The 19,955-nt window shown below is 43.7% G+C and overlaps 1 protein-coding gene across 9 annotated transcripts in view; it reads left to right on the top strand.

Moving 5' to 3' along the window:
* FGF1 (fibroblast growth factor 1) overlaps nt 1-19,955 on the top strand; it is a 90,994-nt gene that overhangs the window by 63,080 nt on the left and 7,959 nt on the right. For 8 of the 9 annotated variants that reach the window (XM_039836415.1, XM_039836420.1, XM_039836418.1 and 5 more), the window contains one exon: nt 7,196-7,398. In XM_039836415.1, coding sequence (XP_039692349.1) covers nt 7,230-7,398 — 169 coding nt within the window. In that variant the 5' untranslated portion in view covers nt 7,196-7,229. Of the gene's footprint in view, nt 1-3,930; nt 4,137-7,195; nt 7,399-19,955 lie in introns of those variants that run through there. The other variant, XM_039836417.1, reaches the window with a different exon arrangement.

The following is a 19,955-nucleotide window of genomic DNA, read 5'->3' as shown; positions in this document are numbered from 1 at the left end:
CTAGGATACCATGGTGAGCAAGGCAGATTGGTTTGTACTATCACGAAGCTGACAGTTCAGTCGTGAAAAGAGACGTTAATCAAATAATCGCAAAAATGAATGTGTAATTAAAAACTGGAGTAAGAGTTCTGAGGAAATGTTAAATGGTCCTGTGAGAACGAGAGGAATCTGACCCACTTAAGGGAAATCAGGAAAGGTTTCCTTGAGGACTTGACAATTAACTAAGACTTGAAGATAAGTAGGAGTTAACCAGGTGATGGGGGTAGAGAAAGGATGAAGGGGAATAGTGCTCCAGAGAGAGGGAACAGTAGTGAAGGTGGGCAGGGTGAGGGGCGGGGAAGCAGTGGTGTCAAGGAAATGAAAGGCCAGTTTGGAGAGCGTGTGGTAGGAGCTCAGGCAGGAGAGGAAGCCAGGGCTGGCCCTCGCAGAGCCCTGCAGGCCTTGCGGGGGCCTTACTCCTTCTCCCAGAGCAATGGGAAACCACTCGAGGCTTTAAACAGGGCGTACACACAGCAACTACATCCAGTGTTGCAATAGAGTAAAGACAGTGCCGCCATGGGAGCATTAGGGAATCAACGAATCTAAACTGGTTAGCGTGGTGTGGGGGAAGAGTAGGGAGGTTAGTGCTGGGGGATGCGTCTAAACTGGCTTTCTGGAGGAGGAAAATATCTGAGATGAATTTTCAAAGGGTGAGTATAACAGGCTACGGTAAAAGGGTGGAGGAAGGGAGAGAGGAAGAATGTTGCCGCTGGGCAAGTGAGAGCGTTGGGGAACTGACCACAAGAAGGACAGGCCAATAAGAGAAAGGACGACAGGGTTGGGCAGGGGCCAGATGATGAAAGCCTCACAGGTCATGGCGGAGTCTGGGTTTCATTTATCCTGACGGCAGCAGGGAACCCACTGACACAGTCAGAGATCTTCAGCAGGAGAGCGATGCTCAGATTCACGTATCAGAAAGGTCACTAGCAGCAGGGTCAAAAGTAGATTAAACGGAGCAGTGCTAGAGAAGAAAGACCACTGTTGCCTGCCTCAGCAGCCCAGGTGAGCGAAGGTGTTGCATCTGCACTAAAGCAGCCACAGTGAAAATGGAGAAGAGAGGACGGTTTTAGGAGACATTAAAAAGGTACAACTGAAAGGGCTTTGTCACTAGTGGGATAGATGGGATTGATTTCTACTCTACCCAAGGAATAGTCTGAACAAAATCAATTCTACTATTTATGTGAAGTCTTGCCTTATGACCTGAAACAGGGTCAACTTTTATAAATGCTCCAGATGTCAAGAAGAATGGTGTTCATTAGCTATTGGGTGCAGTGTTCTTTCATATGTTCATTAAATTAAGCCGATTAATTGTGTATTTCAATCTTCTGTATCCTTAATACTTTTTGTCTGTTTGCTCTATCATTTATGACAGAAATGTATTAAAATTTCCCACCATCACTGTGGATTTGTCAACTTCTCCTTATATATGTCAATTTTTGTTTTATATATTTTGAGACTATGTCATGAAGTATTATACAAATTTAGAATTTTTATACCTTTCTGTTGAATTGTTCCGTGTATCATTATGCAGTAATCTTTTTTTATCTGTGATCATTCTTTTTGCCTTCAATCTACTTTATATATTAATATAGCCATACTAACTTTTAATTTTTTGTTAATATTTGATATCTATTTTTAATTTTTGTTAATATTTGATATCTATTTTTTGTCCTTTTGCTTTAAACCTATGTCCTTATGTTTTAAAGGTGTATCTTATAATCAGAGTGTAGAATAATTTTTTGAAAATCCAGTAGCTAGTAAATTTAGCCCATTTACATTTATTGTGCTTATAAATATATTTGGATTTCTTTCTGCCACCTAATTTTGAGCAATTTCTTTGATTTTATATTTTTTCTCTTTTTTCTGGATTCTTTTGGGTAAATAGTTGTATTTATTTCACCTTATTTCCCTTATCCAACCACTTGCTGGCTGGAATTAATGCATTCTATCTTTCTTTCAGTAGTCACCCCTAATATTTAACATGGATTTTGACTTAACAAGATCTAGGTTAATTAATATCTCTAAGGAAGAGTTATGCTTTGGGGTGATACCATTCAAAGGGACAGGGAGCAAGGACTTAGGGCACATTTGGAACCAAAGGTGAGGCCTGTTTTACATATGCTTGATTTGAGGACACATATCCAATTATCACCTTAATGGATGCTTATACATCTACCTTTGGTGGCTTTACACTTTGCAAAATATCTTCCTTCATAGGTATTCAGCATTGCATAAGCAGTGACAGGGGTTAAAAACAAACAAACAAACAAACAAAAATAAACACAGCGTTTGCCTTCCCTTGATTCTTGAAACTTCAAAATTTCTAAGTTTGTGTAATATTTAATGACATAGCCTCAAAATATATAAAACAAAAATTGACATATGGAAGAAGAAGTTGACAAACCCACAACGATGGTTCAAGATTCCTAAGTCTTCCCTTCTAGCTTAGTCTCCAGGGCCAAAGTGAGCACAAATGTCTCCTACATAGAACAGGCTTCACAAATGTCACTTCAATACCTGTGGATAAGCTGAGAATTGAGTCCCGAACCGTGACCTGGATTCTTTCATACATAACCATTACTTACCTCTGCCTCCTTCATTTCTCTGCTACCTTGGTGGCTTAAATGATGAGGGGGAAGGGGCTTAGCTCTGCCAAATGTGAGAGAGAATACAAAATTCTATTTTCATACCTATTGAAAAATTATTTTAAATTAAGCATTCAATCGCAGCTGACCACATCAGACTTTGACTAGTTCTACATAACCAGTTATTCATGTCGCCCACAGGTCAGGTTACGTTTTTATTCTTTCCAAGTGCTATTATGAATATTGTGTCCACTCACCTCTCCAGACAACTCTGAGGTAGGCAGGGTGGGGGCTATTAGAGGAAACATCTTGGAGGGAGTAAATGACTCGCCCAGGTTCCCAGAGCCAATCTGTACATAGTGGGGGCTGTAGAGTGTTGCTCATTATCCCGCACTGAAAGTGACTGTTACATTCCTGGGTAAACGTGTACACTTAACATGCCGTTCATGTGTCAGAGTTCACATTCTCTTCCAGAAGCTACAGCTGACAAAATATGTCAGCCTTGACAAGGATGTTCCAAAAGGTTTGCTGTTCCCTTCACTTTGGTGTCACTGATAAGTCAGGAAAATCTTCAGGTTTTCCCCAAACCTCAAAAGGCTGGGCTTAGCACACAACGATGACATGGAGTCCATTGGTCTTGATCTTTTCCATCTCCAACACACATGCACACGCACACACACACACCCTCCGGATAGATAATAGTAACCAGAAGCACAGCTTATAAATTTCCATTATGCTTAATGTCTGATTACACATAGTTAAGGAATTCATTCATTAGAGTAATTTGTGTAAGTCCCCAAGGGCCTGCTAAGGCTGCTGCCTAAGTTTTATCAGGTCATAGGCTTCCTTTATTCCCATCCTTTAACAAATACTGGATTGGCAAGGAACTTTGGACCAACCTCTGCTTAAAATATCAGTAAATTATAATAAAGCAAAATTAGGGGGCTTTCATGCCTCTGGGGTTTCCTTCAGCAGAAAAAAAAAAGGACTTTATTTTTCAAGCTTTATTTGATTCATAAATGCTGCTTCCAGAGTCTATCAACTTAACATCGACTCGAGACTTATTTTCGGGAGTCAGCATGTCCCCTAGGTCCCCTTCAGGTTTCCAAGTATGGATCTGCACTGAAGGATGAGAACCATTGGAAGTCAGTACATTCACCCTATCAGTGATGCTCTTACTGAGTGGGGCGGGGGAGCAGGCAGAGAGCAGAGGTGGCACTGTAAGCAGGAGGGAGGGTGTGCCTGCTGGCCTCTCGCAGAGGCTGTTTACTTGGAGAGAGCTCTGCAGTGACAAAGTCCAGCCTGCATGGCTTATCCGCACAGGTGACTGTTCACATTAGTACAATCCTTGGCCAGAGCTGGTGCCTCCAACTTCGGCCGGCCTTCTGGTGCATCTCTTCCCTTGCGTCCCAATGGGATGGAAGCAAGAATGCAAATGGATAGAGCCAAATCCATACCTAACACTTAGAAAACGTCTTAATGGAGACTCTCCGCCTGTGCTGGATCTAGAAGGTAGGCTGTCCTTAACATGCACAATCAGGGGCGCAGGGGGACCTCCATTTGAGAAAACCCAGAGACAATGATAAACGAAATTCTCTCCACCTAAGACTGACGATACAAATGGATAGTTATGCAATTAAATGGCCACTACCGGTATATAATTATTAACTCCTGAACTAAAAAATTAAGTACATAACTTAGTAAGTGCCTGCAAAAAAAATTGTTAAAACAAAAAATATTATCTCTTAAGTTGTATCTTAAGGAAGGGGGATCTAGTCATTGTTGTATGCTAATGGACAGGCGACGGGTGAAGAGGTCCATGGTTGGAGAACTAAATTGCTTTATATCTGAAGGGATCTGGAAACGAGTGGGGTGAGAGGTGGAATGGGGGGCTGGGTGGAAAAAGGGCTGAGTAGAGAGACAGAATGAGAGAAAAACAGAGGCGGGCACAAAGACTTACAGGCTTGTGGATGAACTGAGAAGGGTTTGGAAGAAGGAGTGAGGGTTCTGGGAAGGAAATGCAATGTGCTGTGCAAGGTAAACTCTGTAGCCTTCCCTGAGAAATAGATGTAAATAAAATTAATTTTCTCTCTGTTATGTCACGTGAAAAGAGCTAGACAGAGTTTTACCATACGAGAAAGGGGTGTTTGAGATGGTCTGACTTTCAATATATTTTACACAGTGTATGCAATATTCTCTTTGAGGGTCCTCGGAGGGACTTCAAACTATAGCAAAATCTGGGGACAGTGACTGGCCTGTGTGGCTGCAGACTAGAGAAATATACCAGAAACATTAAAATGCCTGGAGGCTTCCAACATGAACCCTAATCCCAAAGTCACTAGGACAAATTATCCAAACTGTCACCTTCATTTGTGGTGGAATTAATTTCTATGGAGCAGCTACATCAGGCTGCTCCAGGGATGGGTGGGTGGGTGGATGGTTGGTGTGGCGAGGCAGGAGGCTGGCTGGCCTTCACCGACATTCGCAGGGCTCCTTAACACCTGGTGACGTGCGTTCTCCGGGGAGATGAGGAGATGCCTGCAGTCCCACTACCAGGTAGGCTTGGGGGCAAAAGCTGAGGCTGGTGGTGGTAATAGCCAATGCGTGGGTCACAAATGACTAACTTAATGAATGATGAGCTCACGGAGGCAGATGCATGTGCTATGCAATGGGTTAAAACTCCACTTCTGATAATCGAATACTCCCCCTTATCTGTGGGGGATGTGTTCCAAGACCCCCCCAAAAAAAGTGGACGTCTATAACCCCTGATAGCATTGAACCCTATAAATACTATGTTTTGCCTATACGTACATACCTATGATAAAGTTGAATTTATAAATTAGGCACAGTAAGAGATTAACAATACCTAATAATAAAATAAAACAATTATAATAATATACTGTAATAAAAGTTCTGTGAACGGCATTGGATCTATTATTAAGTAAAACAAGAGTTCCTTGAAGACAAGCACTGTGATACTGTGACAGTCGATCTGATAACCGAGACGGCTACTAAGTGACTGCTGGGCGGGGAGCGAATATGGCCTAAATACACTGGACAAAGGAATGATTCAGGTCCCAGGCAGGACAGAGTGGGACAGCTCGAGATTTCACCACACGACTCAGAACGGTGCACAATTGATAACTTATGAATTTTTTTTTGGAATTTTCTGTTAAATATATTTGAACTGCAGTTGTCCCTGGGTCACAAGCCAGGCATAACGGGGGACTCCCATAGCACTGCAGTGTCAGTGAGGTCACTTAACTGCTTCCTGGTGATTAAGGGCAAGTTAGGGCTTTGTTTCAAGAGCTCTCTCTTGAGGCTCAGCTCCACCACTCACTAGCTGTTGACCTTGGACAGGCCACGGAACATCTCTAAGATTTGGTTTCATTTTATAAAAAATGAAGAAAATACTGGTGTCTGTCTCAAGGAGTTATGGCGAGGATTACATGAGTTAACTCGTAGCCCCAAATATGTTAACCACAGGGATGCTCATTATTATTATAAGGCCACTTGATAACCGATGTGTACAGTCAGCATGTACTCACCCTCGGGAAGGTCCCATGTTAGGGTCCTGGTCTCTTCGCCTCCGTCACGTACTGTCCTTGTTGTCACCAGCACGCCGTTCTCCTAAACTGTGGGGACAAGCAGGTGTTTTAAAATCCTCAAGTTTATTGGTTTTGTTTTGAATCTTTAGAGATATAATTAATACATTTTTACCTTAATACATTATTAATTTGCATATAGTGGGTATATACAACATTAGAGGATTATGATATGCAATATGGTGGTTTCGGTGTCATAGTAAGTATGTCTCGTTAGAAAATAATTACGATGAATCCAGCTTTTGTACTAGGGACACTTTCTCTGTATAATACGAGAATGTGTGGATTGCTGTGGAAACAGGCAATAACTGGCATATTCTTCATAATGATCTGTCTCAAAAAATTTCTCTCGGTACAGCATTTGCCCTTTAAAACCCCCACGTAACACCCCCACGCACCTGGCTTCCCAGTTCTGGTTCTGTTCCCTCGAGCAAGCCCAGAATTTTCCTTTACACGTTAACCCTTGGCTGTCTCTATTTATGCCTTTTCCTCTAGGTCTCGAATGCCCGGGCTCTGTGTGCTCTCTCTGCACCTGGGCCTGGCAGTACCTCGTCAAAACAGAGGGAGGGCGGAGGGCGAAACCTCAGTGCTGGCCTCTCGGCTTTTGTGGGTTTCGGCCAGACCTGGGGTGTTATTTTAGTGCAACTTTGGTGTTTAATTTGAGGATGTGTGTGGATCAGAAGGAGGGACCGATCCATTTTTTTTTTTTCTCCCCCTTGGCCAAATGATTAAATTTAAAGTTCTAAAAAACTCACAGCTCGATCCAAAGCTGTGTCCAATTGGGAAGTGAGAAGTGCCCTGACAATCCCTCTCAGGCTAGGGCCCATGACTGTGGGCATCACCTGGGCAGTCTGTGGTTCCCAGCCAAACAGAGCCCTGTGCCTCAAGGCTCTCCTTCCCTCCCTGAGAGTGTACGTTGCCTCTTTGCTGGAAGAACATTCTACAGGTTTGTTTAACCTCTTACAGCCTTGAAAGCACCATAACCAGCCGCTGCTGAGCCATGGCCGAGGGGGAAGTCACGACGTTCACGGCCCTGACCGAGAGGTTTAACCTGCCTCCAGGGAATTACAAGAAGCCCAAACTTCTCTACTGCAGCAACGGGGGCCACTTCCTGAGGATCCTCCCAGATGGCACAGTGGATGGGACAAGGGATAAGAGCGACCAGCACAGTAAGCACCCATGTCTCTTGTAGCCCCTCGCCTTTCTGGTGTCTTCCTTAGTCAAGGAGGGGAGAAGGGATGTTATCCAAGCACTGGGAGCCTCTTCTTCAGGGTTCTGTTCAAGCATGACACTCACGGGCAGGGCAATGTAAACGTGGAACGGGTCTGAGTATGGAAAATAGAGAGTCGTGAGGGCCACAGCCTGCCTAAAAGGGACTCGTGACTTACACAGCTGCTTTGAGAGCAGATGTGGCTGCCAGTGTTCGGTTGTTCCTGATTTCTGCAACTAGTGGAAAGTCTGGTCAGGGCCCTGTTTGCTCCATGATGGGAAGAGCCATATGGCAGGGACAGTAAATCTTGCACAAAGACGTGGGCTCAGGTTCAAGGTAAATGACTCTCCAGGTTACATTTCCGCTGGGCTTGATTTGTGAAATCCTAGTTCACAATCATAGTCCTACACATCATAAACTATGCAGCTTTCACTCTGCATATCAGGCAGACATGATTATGGTGATCTGAGGGGTCAAGTCATTCTCCAGACCTTAGAGAAACTGGAGAGCAGGAGCAATTTGAGCCAAAAGGTGAGCATCTCTTCTGGGCTTTCCTGCCAGCCCAGCTCTCAGATGGTGTTGATAAATGGAGGTATAACTTTGGAAAAAATAATCTTCTTGACTCTCTAGGAATAAAAACGTCTTCTTTCTGCTTTAGTACTTCTGGTGTTGGTGTATGTTGATATTAGGTGCCTGGGTCCTAATACCGTGGTATTATTAGGAATCCCCTGAGTTATCACCGAGTCATTAGATGTTGTAGAGAAGGCGAGGTCAGATCTGGTCCCTATTAAGAGGGTCTAAAGGGTCAAACATCGCAAATCAAGAGAAGGAAAATGTGGATAAAATCAGGAGATGCAGAAAAGCACTGATAGAAAGTAAAGTTCTGTAAGATGACTTTAAAATGGAATGCAAACCACTGGCCTTGATATGATGTTTTATATATCAGATAATCTTAATTATTCATGGACTATGGACCACAAGTAGCAGGCTCTAAGTACAAATGGCCACCACTTGGTGCTCACCTTCTACCCTCAGATGCACAGGTAGTGGGGATGGAAGCTAGTGTCTCTGAACCAGGTAACATTGCCCCTCCTTCCTACCCACCTCGCAGATCTTTGAAGTGAGGAGAAGGAAGGCTGAGATTGGGGCTTGCAGGGTTAGATTTTTGGGGCCTTGTTTTGATGGCCTGTGATCAAATAGGCTTTCTGGATAACTTATACTGGATGAAACACAGGCAAAAAAACTAGTATATCAAAAGTACAAAAACAAAATTTACTGCATATAAATGGACTTAGATTTCAGTCTACTGTGTCAGGCAAGCCATACAATTTGTGTGATCTGCCCCATACAACACAAGAGGAACAAGCTTTAATTTCTTTAAGGTTTTAAATGTTTCTAATAAGTTTTACCGATTTTCCGAACCAATGGGAATGCTCTCTGGTCCTCAGAGTCTCAGGGGAAAGGCAACTTTGGTGAGGTGTTCCTTAGGGTTAAGCTGGCTCTTCCAGAAGAGCTTGAATTCTAGGGTAACAAGAGGCTACAATTACAATTTCCCAGCACCAGAATTTCTTATCAAATGATATATGGTTTCACTGTTGTCATTCCAACATCAACACAGAGACTGCACTCTGAGTAGGTGACAATGGGATAGCTTTTGAGCAGTACTTCTGATTCGGCTACCTAAGAGGCCAAGAACCCTTGGGATGTAGCATAAGGTAGCCTTGGGAGGGTGGAGGATGAGAAGGTCTGTGTCCAAGTAATGTTACATTAATTATTAGCCATGTGAAGTTGGGCAAGTTACTCAACCTTTCTGGCCTCACTTTTAAAATACTCCTACTCGCTTCACATGTTCCTTGAGAGGATTAAACGAGATAATGTCATGAAACTTCTGAGCATAGTCCCTTGGCCCAGAGTACCATATCAGCACATGTTGATTAATATTGCTATTGTCATCGTCATCATCAAGATTTCCATATATTCAAATCGGCATATGGAAATATAGCATAACACTTAAGGACCTTCCCTAGTCTTTTCTCTTCGAAAATACTGCTTTCCAGGAAAGTCAGGGGTCTAGCTTTAGGTTTTGATTCAATACCTCTCTGACAACATTTAGAGTTGTCGTATTAGTCTATTTACTTATTCTAGAACAAAGAACAAGCGTCAAGGAAGACAGAAACCAGAGTAAGTGGGGTGAGTAAGCAGAAATCCATCTCTGTACCTGTTGGTGCCAGAACTGGATCATCCACAGAACCTCTGCAGAGCCAGGGGCCCGAGATTTAGAAACAAAAAGCTTGAGTTTATATTCCTGCCTGCCACCTTCTAACTGGAGCAGCACTGGCCAACTGCCATTCTCTCTATTTTGAATAAAAATATTCTGCAGAAGCAGCCTCAGACCCCCAGCCCCATGACCCTCCAATCTTCCTCTTCCATCTGGAACTTTAGATGTCTCCACGGTCCCCAGATGTCTTGTCTTGGGGAAAATACTGAGCCTCCATTTCCTCACCTGTAGAATGGGAATCATAACACTGCCTTGCGGGCTTTTACAAGGCTGAAAACGCATGAGATCCTGCCGCAGAGAGGACTCCCTGGATTGAATGTGCCCACCGAGTGTGGTTCTGTCGCCCTCTTCTGCCCGGTGGCAGTACTGCTACAACCCTTCTGAATTTCAATGATTATTCTACAGAATCAACTTGGACAGGCATGGAGTGGATGATCCTGGCTAGCTGATAGAACAGTCTGACAAGGGGATGGTTGCTATTCCATGATCATTAGTTTGAGCATGACTAGAGGCTGTGGTCACAGGTAGAGAGCCATACTCTAAGACTTCCTTCAGGAAGAATTATGTCTAAAAGCCAATCAAATATTTAAATAAATCTACATAAAGCACATAAGAACTGCATGCCTTCTGGCTCTACAAGGCGAAAAAACAAAAAACAGGACAAAACAAAAATACTCCTTTCACAGTCAGTCTGCCCTAGGGAAAATTGAGAAGTTTTCAAATTTGTCTTCTTCCTACCTCCAGGAGAAAAGCTCCCAAGCACCTAACACAAAGCCTCTCTTGTAGCAGTATAAACCTGTGATGAATGCTTGTACATAGGCCACTGTAATGCAGGCCTGAGTAACACGTCTCCACTGGTGGGAATTTCTGGTCTGCAGAGAAGACGTTTTGGTTTGCCCCTTTACAATTCCTCATATTACGGTGGCAGGCAGTTCCCACTATGGGCTGTGAGCGTCTGCATATTACAAATGCCAGGCAAAAGCAGAGAGTAATCGCTGCAGATTATGAGAAGGGGCACGGGTGCTGGTTGTGGGAAGATTCATGGTGACTCCCACAGCTTTACTTTGGGAGACAGGTAAATGGAGGTGTCATCATGAGAGGGCGGATTCTGGAAGAACAGGCACAGGGAAAGATGGCCAGTTCCATTTCAGACACAACATTTGAGGAGTGTACCAGGCAACTCTCTTTGGAGTTGAAATTCCACATTTATTTGTATGATTATTTAATAGTTTTCTCCCTCATAGGCTCTTTGAGGATGGGGACTTTGTCTCCAACAATGCAATTTTTATAGCTAATATATTGCCTAGCACTTGGTATAATGTCTAATAAACATTAATTTGATGAATGAATTAATTAATTATATTAGTAGCAGATAAATCCAAATTCAACAATATATTCAATAAATACCAACTGAGCACCTGGATGTGCCAGGCATTGCACTAGACTCTTTCATTTCTACCTAGCCACAACCCCGTGAGGTTACAAATTATCATCACTCTGCGAATGCTGAGCTAATAGGGCCTGTGACCAGCTGGTAACTAGGAAAGCTTGGCACAGAACCCCAGCTTCTTCTTCCAAGACTAAGGCTCTTTCCATATCCCACTACCACCCCTGATATCAACACTATGACAGTAGTTTTGCCCCACAAACTGATTAAACAAACATACTGGATTTACACAGGCTGTCATGCGATGGATGTAGACACAGGTCGCATCGCCACTGTTTACTAGTTCCATGTCTCCTTGGGAAAGTTACTTCTTCTCCATGTACCTCAGTTTCCTCATATTAAAAACAAGGATGACAAAGCCATGAACAAAATTAAAAGACAACCCACTGAATAGGAAAATATTTTCGCCAATGATATATCTGATACTTGATTGTCAACATATATAAGAAACTCATATGACCCAATAACAACAACAAAAAAATAAATGATCTGATTAAAAAATAGGCAGAGGACATGAAAAGACATTTCTCCAAAGAAGACATATAGATGGCCAACAGACATATGAAAAGATGCTCGACATCACTAATCATCAGGCAAAAATGCAAATCAAAACCACGAGATACTACCTCACGCCAGTCAGAACGGCTATTATCAAAAAGTCAACAAGTATCATGCGTTGGCGAGGATGTATAGAAAAGGGAAGCCTTGTGCACTGTTGGTGGGGCTGCAAGTTAGTGCGGCCACTATGGAAAACAGTATGGAGATTCCTCAAAAAACTAAAAATAGGTCTACCATATGACCCGGCAATTCCACTTCTGGGTCTTTATCTGAAGAAAAAGAAAACACCAATTCGAACAGACATATGCATGCCTATGTTCACTGCAGCATTATTTACAATAGCCAAGATATAGAAGGAACCCAGATATCCATCAACAGATGAATGGATAAAGAAGATGTAGCACATGTATGTGCGTGTGCACACACAATGGAATATTACACAGCAATAAAACAATGAAATCTTACCATTTGCCACAGCAGGGATGGATCTAGAGGGTATCATGCTAAGTGAAATAGGTCAGGCAGAGAGACAAATATTGTATGGTTTCACTAATTTGTGGAATCTAAAAAAATAAAATAAAATAAAACAGGACGAAAACAGACACATAGAAACAGAGACCAAAAGGATGGTTACCAGAGGAAAGGGGGGTGGGGGGCTGGGCGAAACAGGTGAAGGGGAATACAGCCAATGACTTTGTGATAAGTTTGCACGGTGACAGATGATTACTAGAATTAGTGGGGTGATTACATTGTAAGGTATAAAAATGTCGAATTACTATATTGTACACCTGAAACTAATATCACTAATATTGTATACCAACTATACTTAAAGCAAAAAAATTAAATTTAAAAAAAAAAAGCAAGGATGACAAGGGTACCTGTCTCATAAGAAAGCAGAAATTTTAAGAGTGATCATGTTTATAAAAGTGTTAACACACTTCCAGGCATATGAAGAGTGATCGAAAAATGGTGTGTGTCACCTTCACCATCATCCCTAGGCTCCTGGCCTTCTTTCTCTAACCATCTGATCTTTGGAGTCTGTTATGTGAACTGAGGGTGACTTTTCATCTCAGCATCTCGGAAACTGTCTAGGGTTGGCACTCTCAAGGCCTGGCTTGTAGGTCTAACGTGCCCGGGCACTGGCCAGGCAAGCTCTGCCCTGTCTAACTTCTCCGGCAGAGCGAGCTGTCTCAGGCAGAGTGAGAAGGAACTTCATGTCAGATTCCACTCCTGCTGGAGTTTCCTCTCCAGCGATGGAAACCATGACTTATTCCTCGATGGGATTCATAAATAGGAATAATAACTGGAGAAGAATAATAAGCTCATGAGCGTCTCAAACCTGCAGCCTCTTCCTGCGGCCTCGTACCCCTTGCCTCCCCAGCACGTAAGAGGCCGTGTGGGGAGCAGGATTACCGGCACCACTCACCACACAAATGGAAATGTTCTGAGCAAAGTGTGCCAATCAAATATTTATAAATCAAACCACATCCTAAAGGCAGTAGGAGAGTTGGCTGGTCAAAAGAATGCAACTTCGCAGCCCTTTCTAAAGGGCAGGCTCCTTATCTTCAGTGAAGTCCCTCCCGCCCCTCGTTTTCCAGGCGGTCCAGGCTTCCGTTCTCTGGTTTGCCATGACTCGGCACCTAATGGTCAAGGAACTTTGCTCCCCACCAGCTTGGGCTAAAAGTCAAAACAACTTTTCACATGACTGAGGTGGTCAAACCTAAACCTGGGCCCTGCCGCTGAAGTCGGAGAGCAGGGCAGGTCTTCAGGCAGGAAAGCTCTCCCCAGTGGGGTGTTCTCACCTGGGTCGGAGGTGATGCCAAAGGACTCCCTGCCTTTCTTCCCCACACACCCCTTATCTGATATACAGAAGGGATTTTTCTGGTGAAAGTTTTTCTTTTTTTTTAAATATCACACAGTCCACGGACTATATCAAAATTTTCCAGGCACCTTTTTCAGACCTTAAAGGAGAAGCAGATGCCTTTACATATTCTAAGAAAAGTCTTTTTCAGATATGTATGTATTCCAAACCACTGGAATTTTTCTTCCCACAAACTCCTTTTTTTTCTTTGCCGTCTTTCTCTAATGTTTTACGGAGCCTCGCTTGTGGCTCCGTTTTAATTATAAATGCCACTGACATAAAACAACCTCAAGGAGCTCTGACTGAGGCTGACCTCACTTTAGGTAAACACAGCAAAGGACGGGAAGTCTCAACCCAGAATAAACCAGGCACGTAATCTCTTTTGGCCTCTCTTTGGAGAGCAGAGGTGGAAAGCGGGCTTAAAGGCCACCTACTGCTGCAGAAGCAGAACTTCCCTCTGCGCAGTTGTCTCACTAAAGGTACCAGTTGTAATCTTATCTTCAAAAATTCCTAGGGTGGGACAAGAAGATGCCAGCGAGGATGGCTTAGGGCTTGGAAAGGAGGAGTAGTGCCCCAAGGCTTACTTCTCTTGGCACTGACAGGCTCGTAACACCTTTTCCTTCTTTCTCTCCTTGGAAAGTAGGAATCACATATCTTACCGCAAATAAGTTACTACTAGGAGCTAATGGAGGGCTCTGGGGGGCAGAAGAGAAAACCAGAGAACAGACTTACAGTTGCTCAGAAAAAGAGGTAAAACAGCTAGTTGGGGGGCCAGCACTGCCACTTGGAAATGCTGGGTTCCTCTTGACATAGGTTCCTCTAAGTAAAGACCCATAAGGGGTCCAAAAGATGAGCAGGGGGCAGGGAGGAGCACAATCTACAACGTGATCTTGTACATTTCAGTAATTCGACATTTATTTTCAACATCTGGGCCCTTCCCAAACTAGCACACTCAAATGCATTCCCAGTAAAGGACAAACAGGAGGTATTCCCTTGCTCTGGTGCTAACTGAGTAGAAGATGCTGGAAAAGGAAGCTGAACACAGAGGTGTGACTTTAATGGCCCCTCACCCCTGTCCTGCCTCATCAGCTTTCCTGGTTCCCTGTCTGTCCCCAAGAAGACATCTTTATGGACACCTATGTTGAGGACTAGATGGTCCCTGGGGTCAAGCCTTAGCTGGGTCATAGAGCATCACAGGGGGCACCAGGAGCAAGAAACGGAAGTTTTGGCCAGCTCTGAGTGTTTGCCCATTGACTAAGAACCGGGCTTTATATGTCAGCCATCCCCTGAAAAGTAAGGAAGGGAATTCCGCCAACACCAGCAGATCCATCACCCAAGATTAACCAATGTTACCAGCTGGCTGTTCTTGCCTTAGAACTGTGTTTTTAAAGAAATGAAAAGTGAAAAAAAAAAAAAAGAAAGAAAAGAAAGAAGTTAGTATGAAGTTAGTATGAAGGGGAAGTTCCCTCCACTCCCCTCCCCAGTCTTAGTCCTTCTCCATCCTCCCCAGAGCGGCCATGGGTATGAATTTGGTCTGTACCTAGCGTATATTCTTGTATTTTACTCCCTATATATTTATGAACTATGCATATTGTTTTATTATTTTTTTAATAAAATTTCCATCAAGGATTTTCTATAAATATTCTTTTGTAATTTTCTCTTTCCACTGGATACTTTCTGCTATTCTTTGACAGAATATCTGTATATCTATATATCTATTGTTGTAGTGTTGCACACTTTTGGTTGCTTTTAGCTCAAAAACAAGTGATTTCTTTTTTTTTTTTTTGCTATTGTGTTGCTTTAGCATTCATGGGGTCTTCTGTATCCCTAACTGGGCGTAAGCCCCGGAATGCAGGGCCCTTGTCTGGCTTGGCGCTCAGTTCCCAGCACACAATAGACAGAAAATGAATACGCCGGCTGCCTGACGTTCCCCAGGGCTCCAAGAGGGAGGAGCTTCTGCTTCAGCCCGGCTGTGTGGCCAGCTCCTCCCTCTCTTTCTGAGCCCCTTTCTCCTGCTCTCTCCTCCCCACTCTTCCTCCCCACTCTTCCTCAGAAGCAGCTGCAGGAGGATGTAGGTTTGGAAAACTGGAATGAAGTCACACTAGGGAGTTGGACACCTAGCTGGTTACACGAGCAGCTCGGGCTGGGTGTTACTCCTTCCTGCCAGCTCTGCTTGCAGAAGGATATATGTTAGGAAACTTAGCCAGAAAGAAATCCAGTGAAAATGAGCTATGAAACTTGGACATCCTGGAGAAATAATATTTACAGAGGAAACTCTTGAGACGAACTCTCACCAGTGTAACAACCCTGGTGTTGGGGCTCACGGCCGAGCACTGGATCATGTGCCAAGCAGTGCTGGCTCATGTTTACCTCTGTGAGGCCTTTACATGGCCAAGAGGGGACTCCACAGACGGCAAAGTAAACTCTACTTCTCCCCACAGTGAGATGAATGGGAACTATTTAAGACATAAAAAAGAAATGAACTAGGGAATAAAAAGCTTTATAAAAACCTTCCTTGGTCACAATGATATGTGAGTGTAGTTTTATCAGTTATAACAAATGCACCAACTCTGGTGGGGAATGTCGATGATGGGGACGAGGAGGGTACATGGGAAATCTCTGTACCTTCCTCCCTATTTTAATGTGAACCTAAAACTGCTCTAAAAAATACAGTCTATTTTAAGAAAAAAATCTTTGATTACCTAAAAGGATTTGCAATTTGGGATTTCTGTTGCACCTATAATGTGTTTGACTAAATACCTACATATATGGATGGTAGATGGGAAGAAGTCTCAGGGGACTAACATCACTCCATTCTATGGCTACGAAAGGGGACCTGGATGACCATCCACCACCTTGCACATGTCTGACCTTGAACACAAGGAATTCGAAGAAGATGAGAGGATGGCTTGATTTGGACCACTGTTTCCCATTATCGGAGCCCAAGGTGTTATATGAAAGAGAGGAAGAAGCAGGATACTTGGAATCTCAAACCTGGGTTCTGGTCATAGTTTTGCCCCAGATGACAAGTGTAACATTGGGGAAAATGTGCTCTCGCCGAGCTGCAGTCTTCTCACTTATAGGACAGAGCTGGTGCCACCTTCCTCTAGGGAGTGCTATGAGGAGCGATGAGGTCACCTAAGCATGGCAGAAATGATAGTGCTGGGCACTGTCCATGCATTAGATCACTTCATCCTCATTACAATTCCATGAAGCAGGCACTATCATTACAGATAAGGAAATAGAGGTAAATAACTCGCTCAATGATCACACAGCTAACGCATAGCCAAGCCGGGATTTAAAAATCACGCAGTTTGATTCTGGAGCCTACATTCTAATTTTACACAATTCATACCAGGGTAGAAACTAGCATGCTGCCCCGAACATTGAAATTGATCAGTAAATTGTTATCCCTTTCCTTTGGTCTGTCTTAAACAAGCAGGATTATGCTGAAAATTGATAGACAGAAAAATATATGTGAAAGTTCTCTGAAAACCATAAATGAAAACACAGAGCCTAAGAAAAAACAGCTTTACTGAGATAAGTCCACATACTGTACAATTCACTGATTTAAAGTATACCATTCAGTGGTTTTTCTTACATTCAGTGCAACCATCTCCACAATCAATTTTAGAACATTTTCATCCCCCCAAAAAGAAATCCTACGCCTCCTAACCATAAGTCTCCTCCTCTGCCCCATCTTCCCCCCGCCAGCCCCGGCAGCCACTCATCTGCTTCCTGTCTCTACGGGTTGGCCTCATCTGGACGCGTCATGCAAATGAACTCACAAAATATATGTACTTTTGCGACTGGCTTCTTTCATTTACCATGTTTTCAGAGTTCATCCCTATCATGGCATATGTCAGTGCTTTGTTCCTTGTTATTGCTGAATACTATTCTATCATACATTGTTAGTCAACATATTCGCTTGCTTTATAGATCGATAGAGCTGGAAAAAAAACTTTAGAGACTGAATCCAAACCTCTCTCATTTTACTGAGAAGGAGAGGTTAAATAGCCTGGCCAAGGTCATGCAGAGGGTTGGTGGCAGAGCCCATCCTTGAGCCTTACAATTCTCTACTCGGTCCCATCTTACTTCACTCCACAAGGCAATAATGGAAACATAACTCAAGGTGCGCAGCTTATTGATGATGGATCTCTGCAAATACTGGTCATTCAACAAATATATATTAGTTGTCCCCAGAGGGCAGGGCACTGTGAGATGTGCGGGAGACCTAAGGGGGAACAGGACAGACAACATCCCTGCCCCTTCTCCCAAAGGCGCATTCTCCCGGGGAGGCAGAAGTCGATGAGTAAAGCCCTAAAGGGGAAAATAATTGCGCTTCGTACAACTTGCCATGAAGGAAGCAGACAAGGAGTCGAGAGAGACGACGCTGTGGTGGCCAAAGGGGCACTGGCAGGGGCGGTAAGGAGAGTGGCGGTGAAGGGACCTCAGTAAGGAGCGCCATACTGTAGGTGCTGGGGTGGAAAAGGCCTCTCCGAAGAGGGGATATTTAGGCTGAAGACGGGAGGAGGAGAAGGACCAGCTTTGTGAGTCTCGGGGAAAGAGGGTGCCAGAGAGGGTAGAGCTTGTGTAAAGGCCCCGAGGTGAGAAAGAGCGTGGTGTATTTGTCAGAGTTGAACGGGCGAAGTAGTGACTGAGTGAGCAATGGTGTGACTTGAGGCTAGAAGGGAGGAGTCCCAGATCACAATGGGGTGGGGAGGGCTTTTGTCCTGCTCTCTCAGAGCGAACAGAATTTAGGAGGACTCGTGTAGGAGATCAGTGGCTTCCAATTTCCTTCCTCTGAATTAGATAAACTCCATTACACAGGAAGCTAGAGGAGGCCCTGAGTGAGGCAAAGATGTCCAAGGATGAGAGAAATGCATCTTCACTAAGAGGGATATAACTATGCACCTCATCTGGGATGAATCAGAAGACAAGGAAAACAGAGGGAAATGAGAAAATATGAGCGTATTAATAGGGAAGTGGTTACATGATTATGGCATAGCCACATAATGGAACACAATTCAACTGGCAAAAAGAACAAAGTTAATTCTTTCAGTAAAGAGGTGGGAAGATCTCCAATTAGTTGTTAAGAAAAAACAAAAAACAAAACAAGGTGCAGAACTATACAGATAGCATCTTAACATTTGTGTAAAAACAGCCAGGAGGAATAACGTGCATTTGCACATATGTGCATAAAATCTCTCTAGAAGGATACAGCTAAAATATATCTAGGAGGGGCTTGTTTCTGTCTCCCAGGGGAAGGTGCTCTGGGAGGAAGGACGAGAATCTTGTCTAGCTTGTTTACTGCTGTATCCCCATTGGTTGCAAGTGGGAGGTAGGAAGAAGGGAGAATTTTCACTGTTTCCTCTTGTATTGTTTCCAAATTTGAAATATGGGAATATATTTCCTATTCAAAGAAATTAAATAAAAAAATGAAAATGAAGAAAAAGCAATGAGGGGTCCAGATATGCCCACCAAAGCCCTGTGTTTCTTCCAGCCTCCCTGCTCCTTGGCCTCTGAACAAAGCTGACCCTTAAGAGGTCAGCTCATCCTCCTGTGGAACTTTTGAGTGCTCACTAGTCCTGGTCTAGGTTTCACTCCTAGTCATAATGATGGTTGTGACAGTCTGGTAACCAAAGAAACTGTTCAGAAGAGTCCAAAATTAAGTTCAACTCCCAATGTGAACCATCAAAGCACCTCCCTCCAGAGCATCCCTGGGGAGAGTGAGTAAATGAATAATTACAAAATGGATATCGGACTCTAATTAGGTATCCAGCCGTGGGCAAGGCAGCTTGGGAGTACCTGTCAGCATAAATGGGGAGTGTAACTCAGGGTAACTTATGCCCTTGACCTCAACCTTGAGGTTTTTCAACCTTGGCACTAGTGACTTTTGGGCCTGGATAATTCCTTGTTGTGAAGGGCTGCCCTGTGCTTTGCAGGATGTGTAGCAGCATCCCTGATCTCCACCCACTAGGTGCCAATAGCACCATCCCACTTCAGCTAGGACAACAAAAAAGTCTCCAGATATGGCTAAATGTCCCCTGAAGAACAAAACTGCCCCTAGGTGAGAACAACTGTTCCCATCCCTGCATTTTGAGGTAAGTGCTTCATTTTCCCCATCTGAAGCCAGGGTCTCTACCCAGTCGGGTTGCCACAGAAGTTGGGGGATGACTGAACTTCCCTGTGAGTGAGTTCGCTGAGTTTCAGATGTGCCAAATAATCCAACTTCCCGTGAACCTCTTCTGTCCAGGAAAATAACACTGTCAGGTTTGGGAAAATAAGTCTGTTGACGAGAAGCTCCCAGGCCTAGAAAGTCCCGGCTGTAAAAAGGCACCCCCTACAAGGCAGGTTGATGACTGAGACAGA

The sequence above is a fragment of the Pteropus medius genome, unplaced genomic scaffold (genome assembly GCF_902729225.1).
Source record: "Pteropus medius unplaced genomic scaffold, Ma_sr-lr_union100, whole genome shotgun sequence".
Taxonomy (NCBI): domain Eukaryota; kingdom Metazoa; phylum Chordata; class Mammalia; order Chiroptera; family Pteropodidae; genus Pteropus; species Pteropus medius.
Note: the sequence above shows the minus strand (reverse complement) of the source record. Positions and strands in the feature narration are given on the sequence as shown.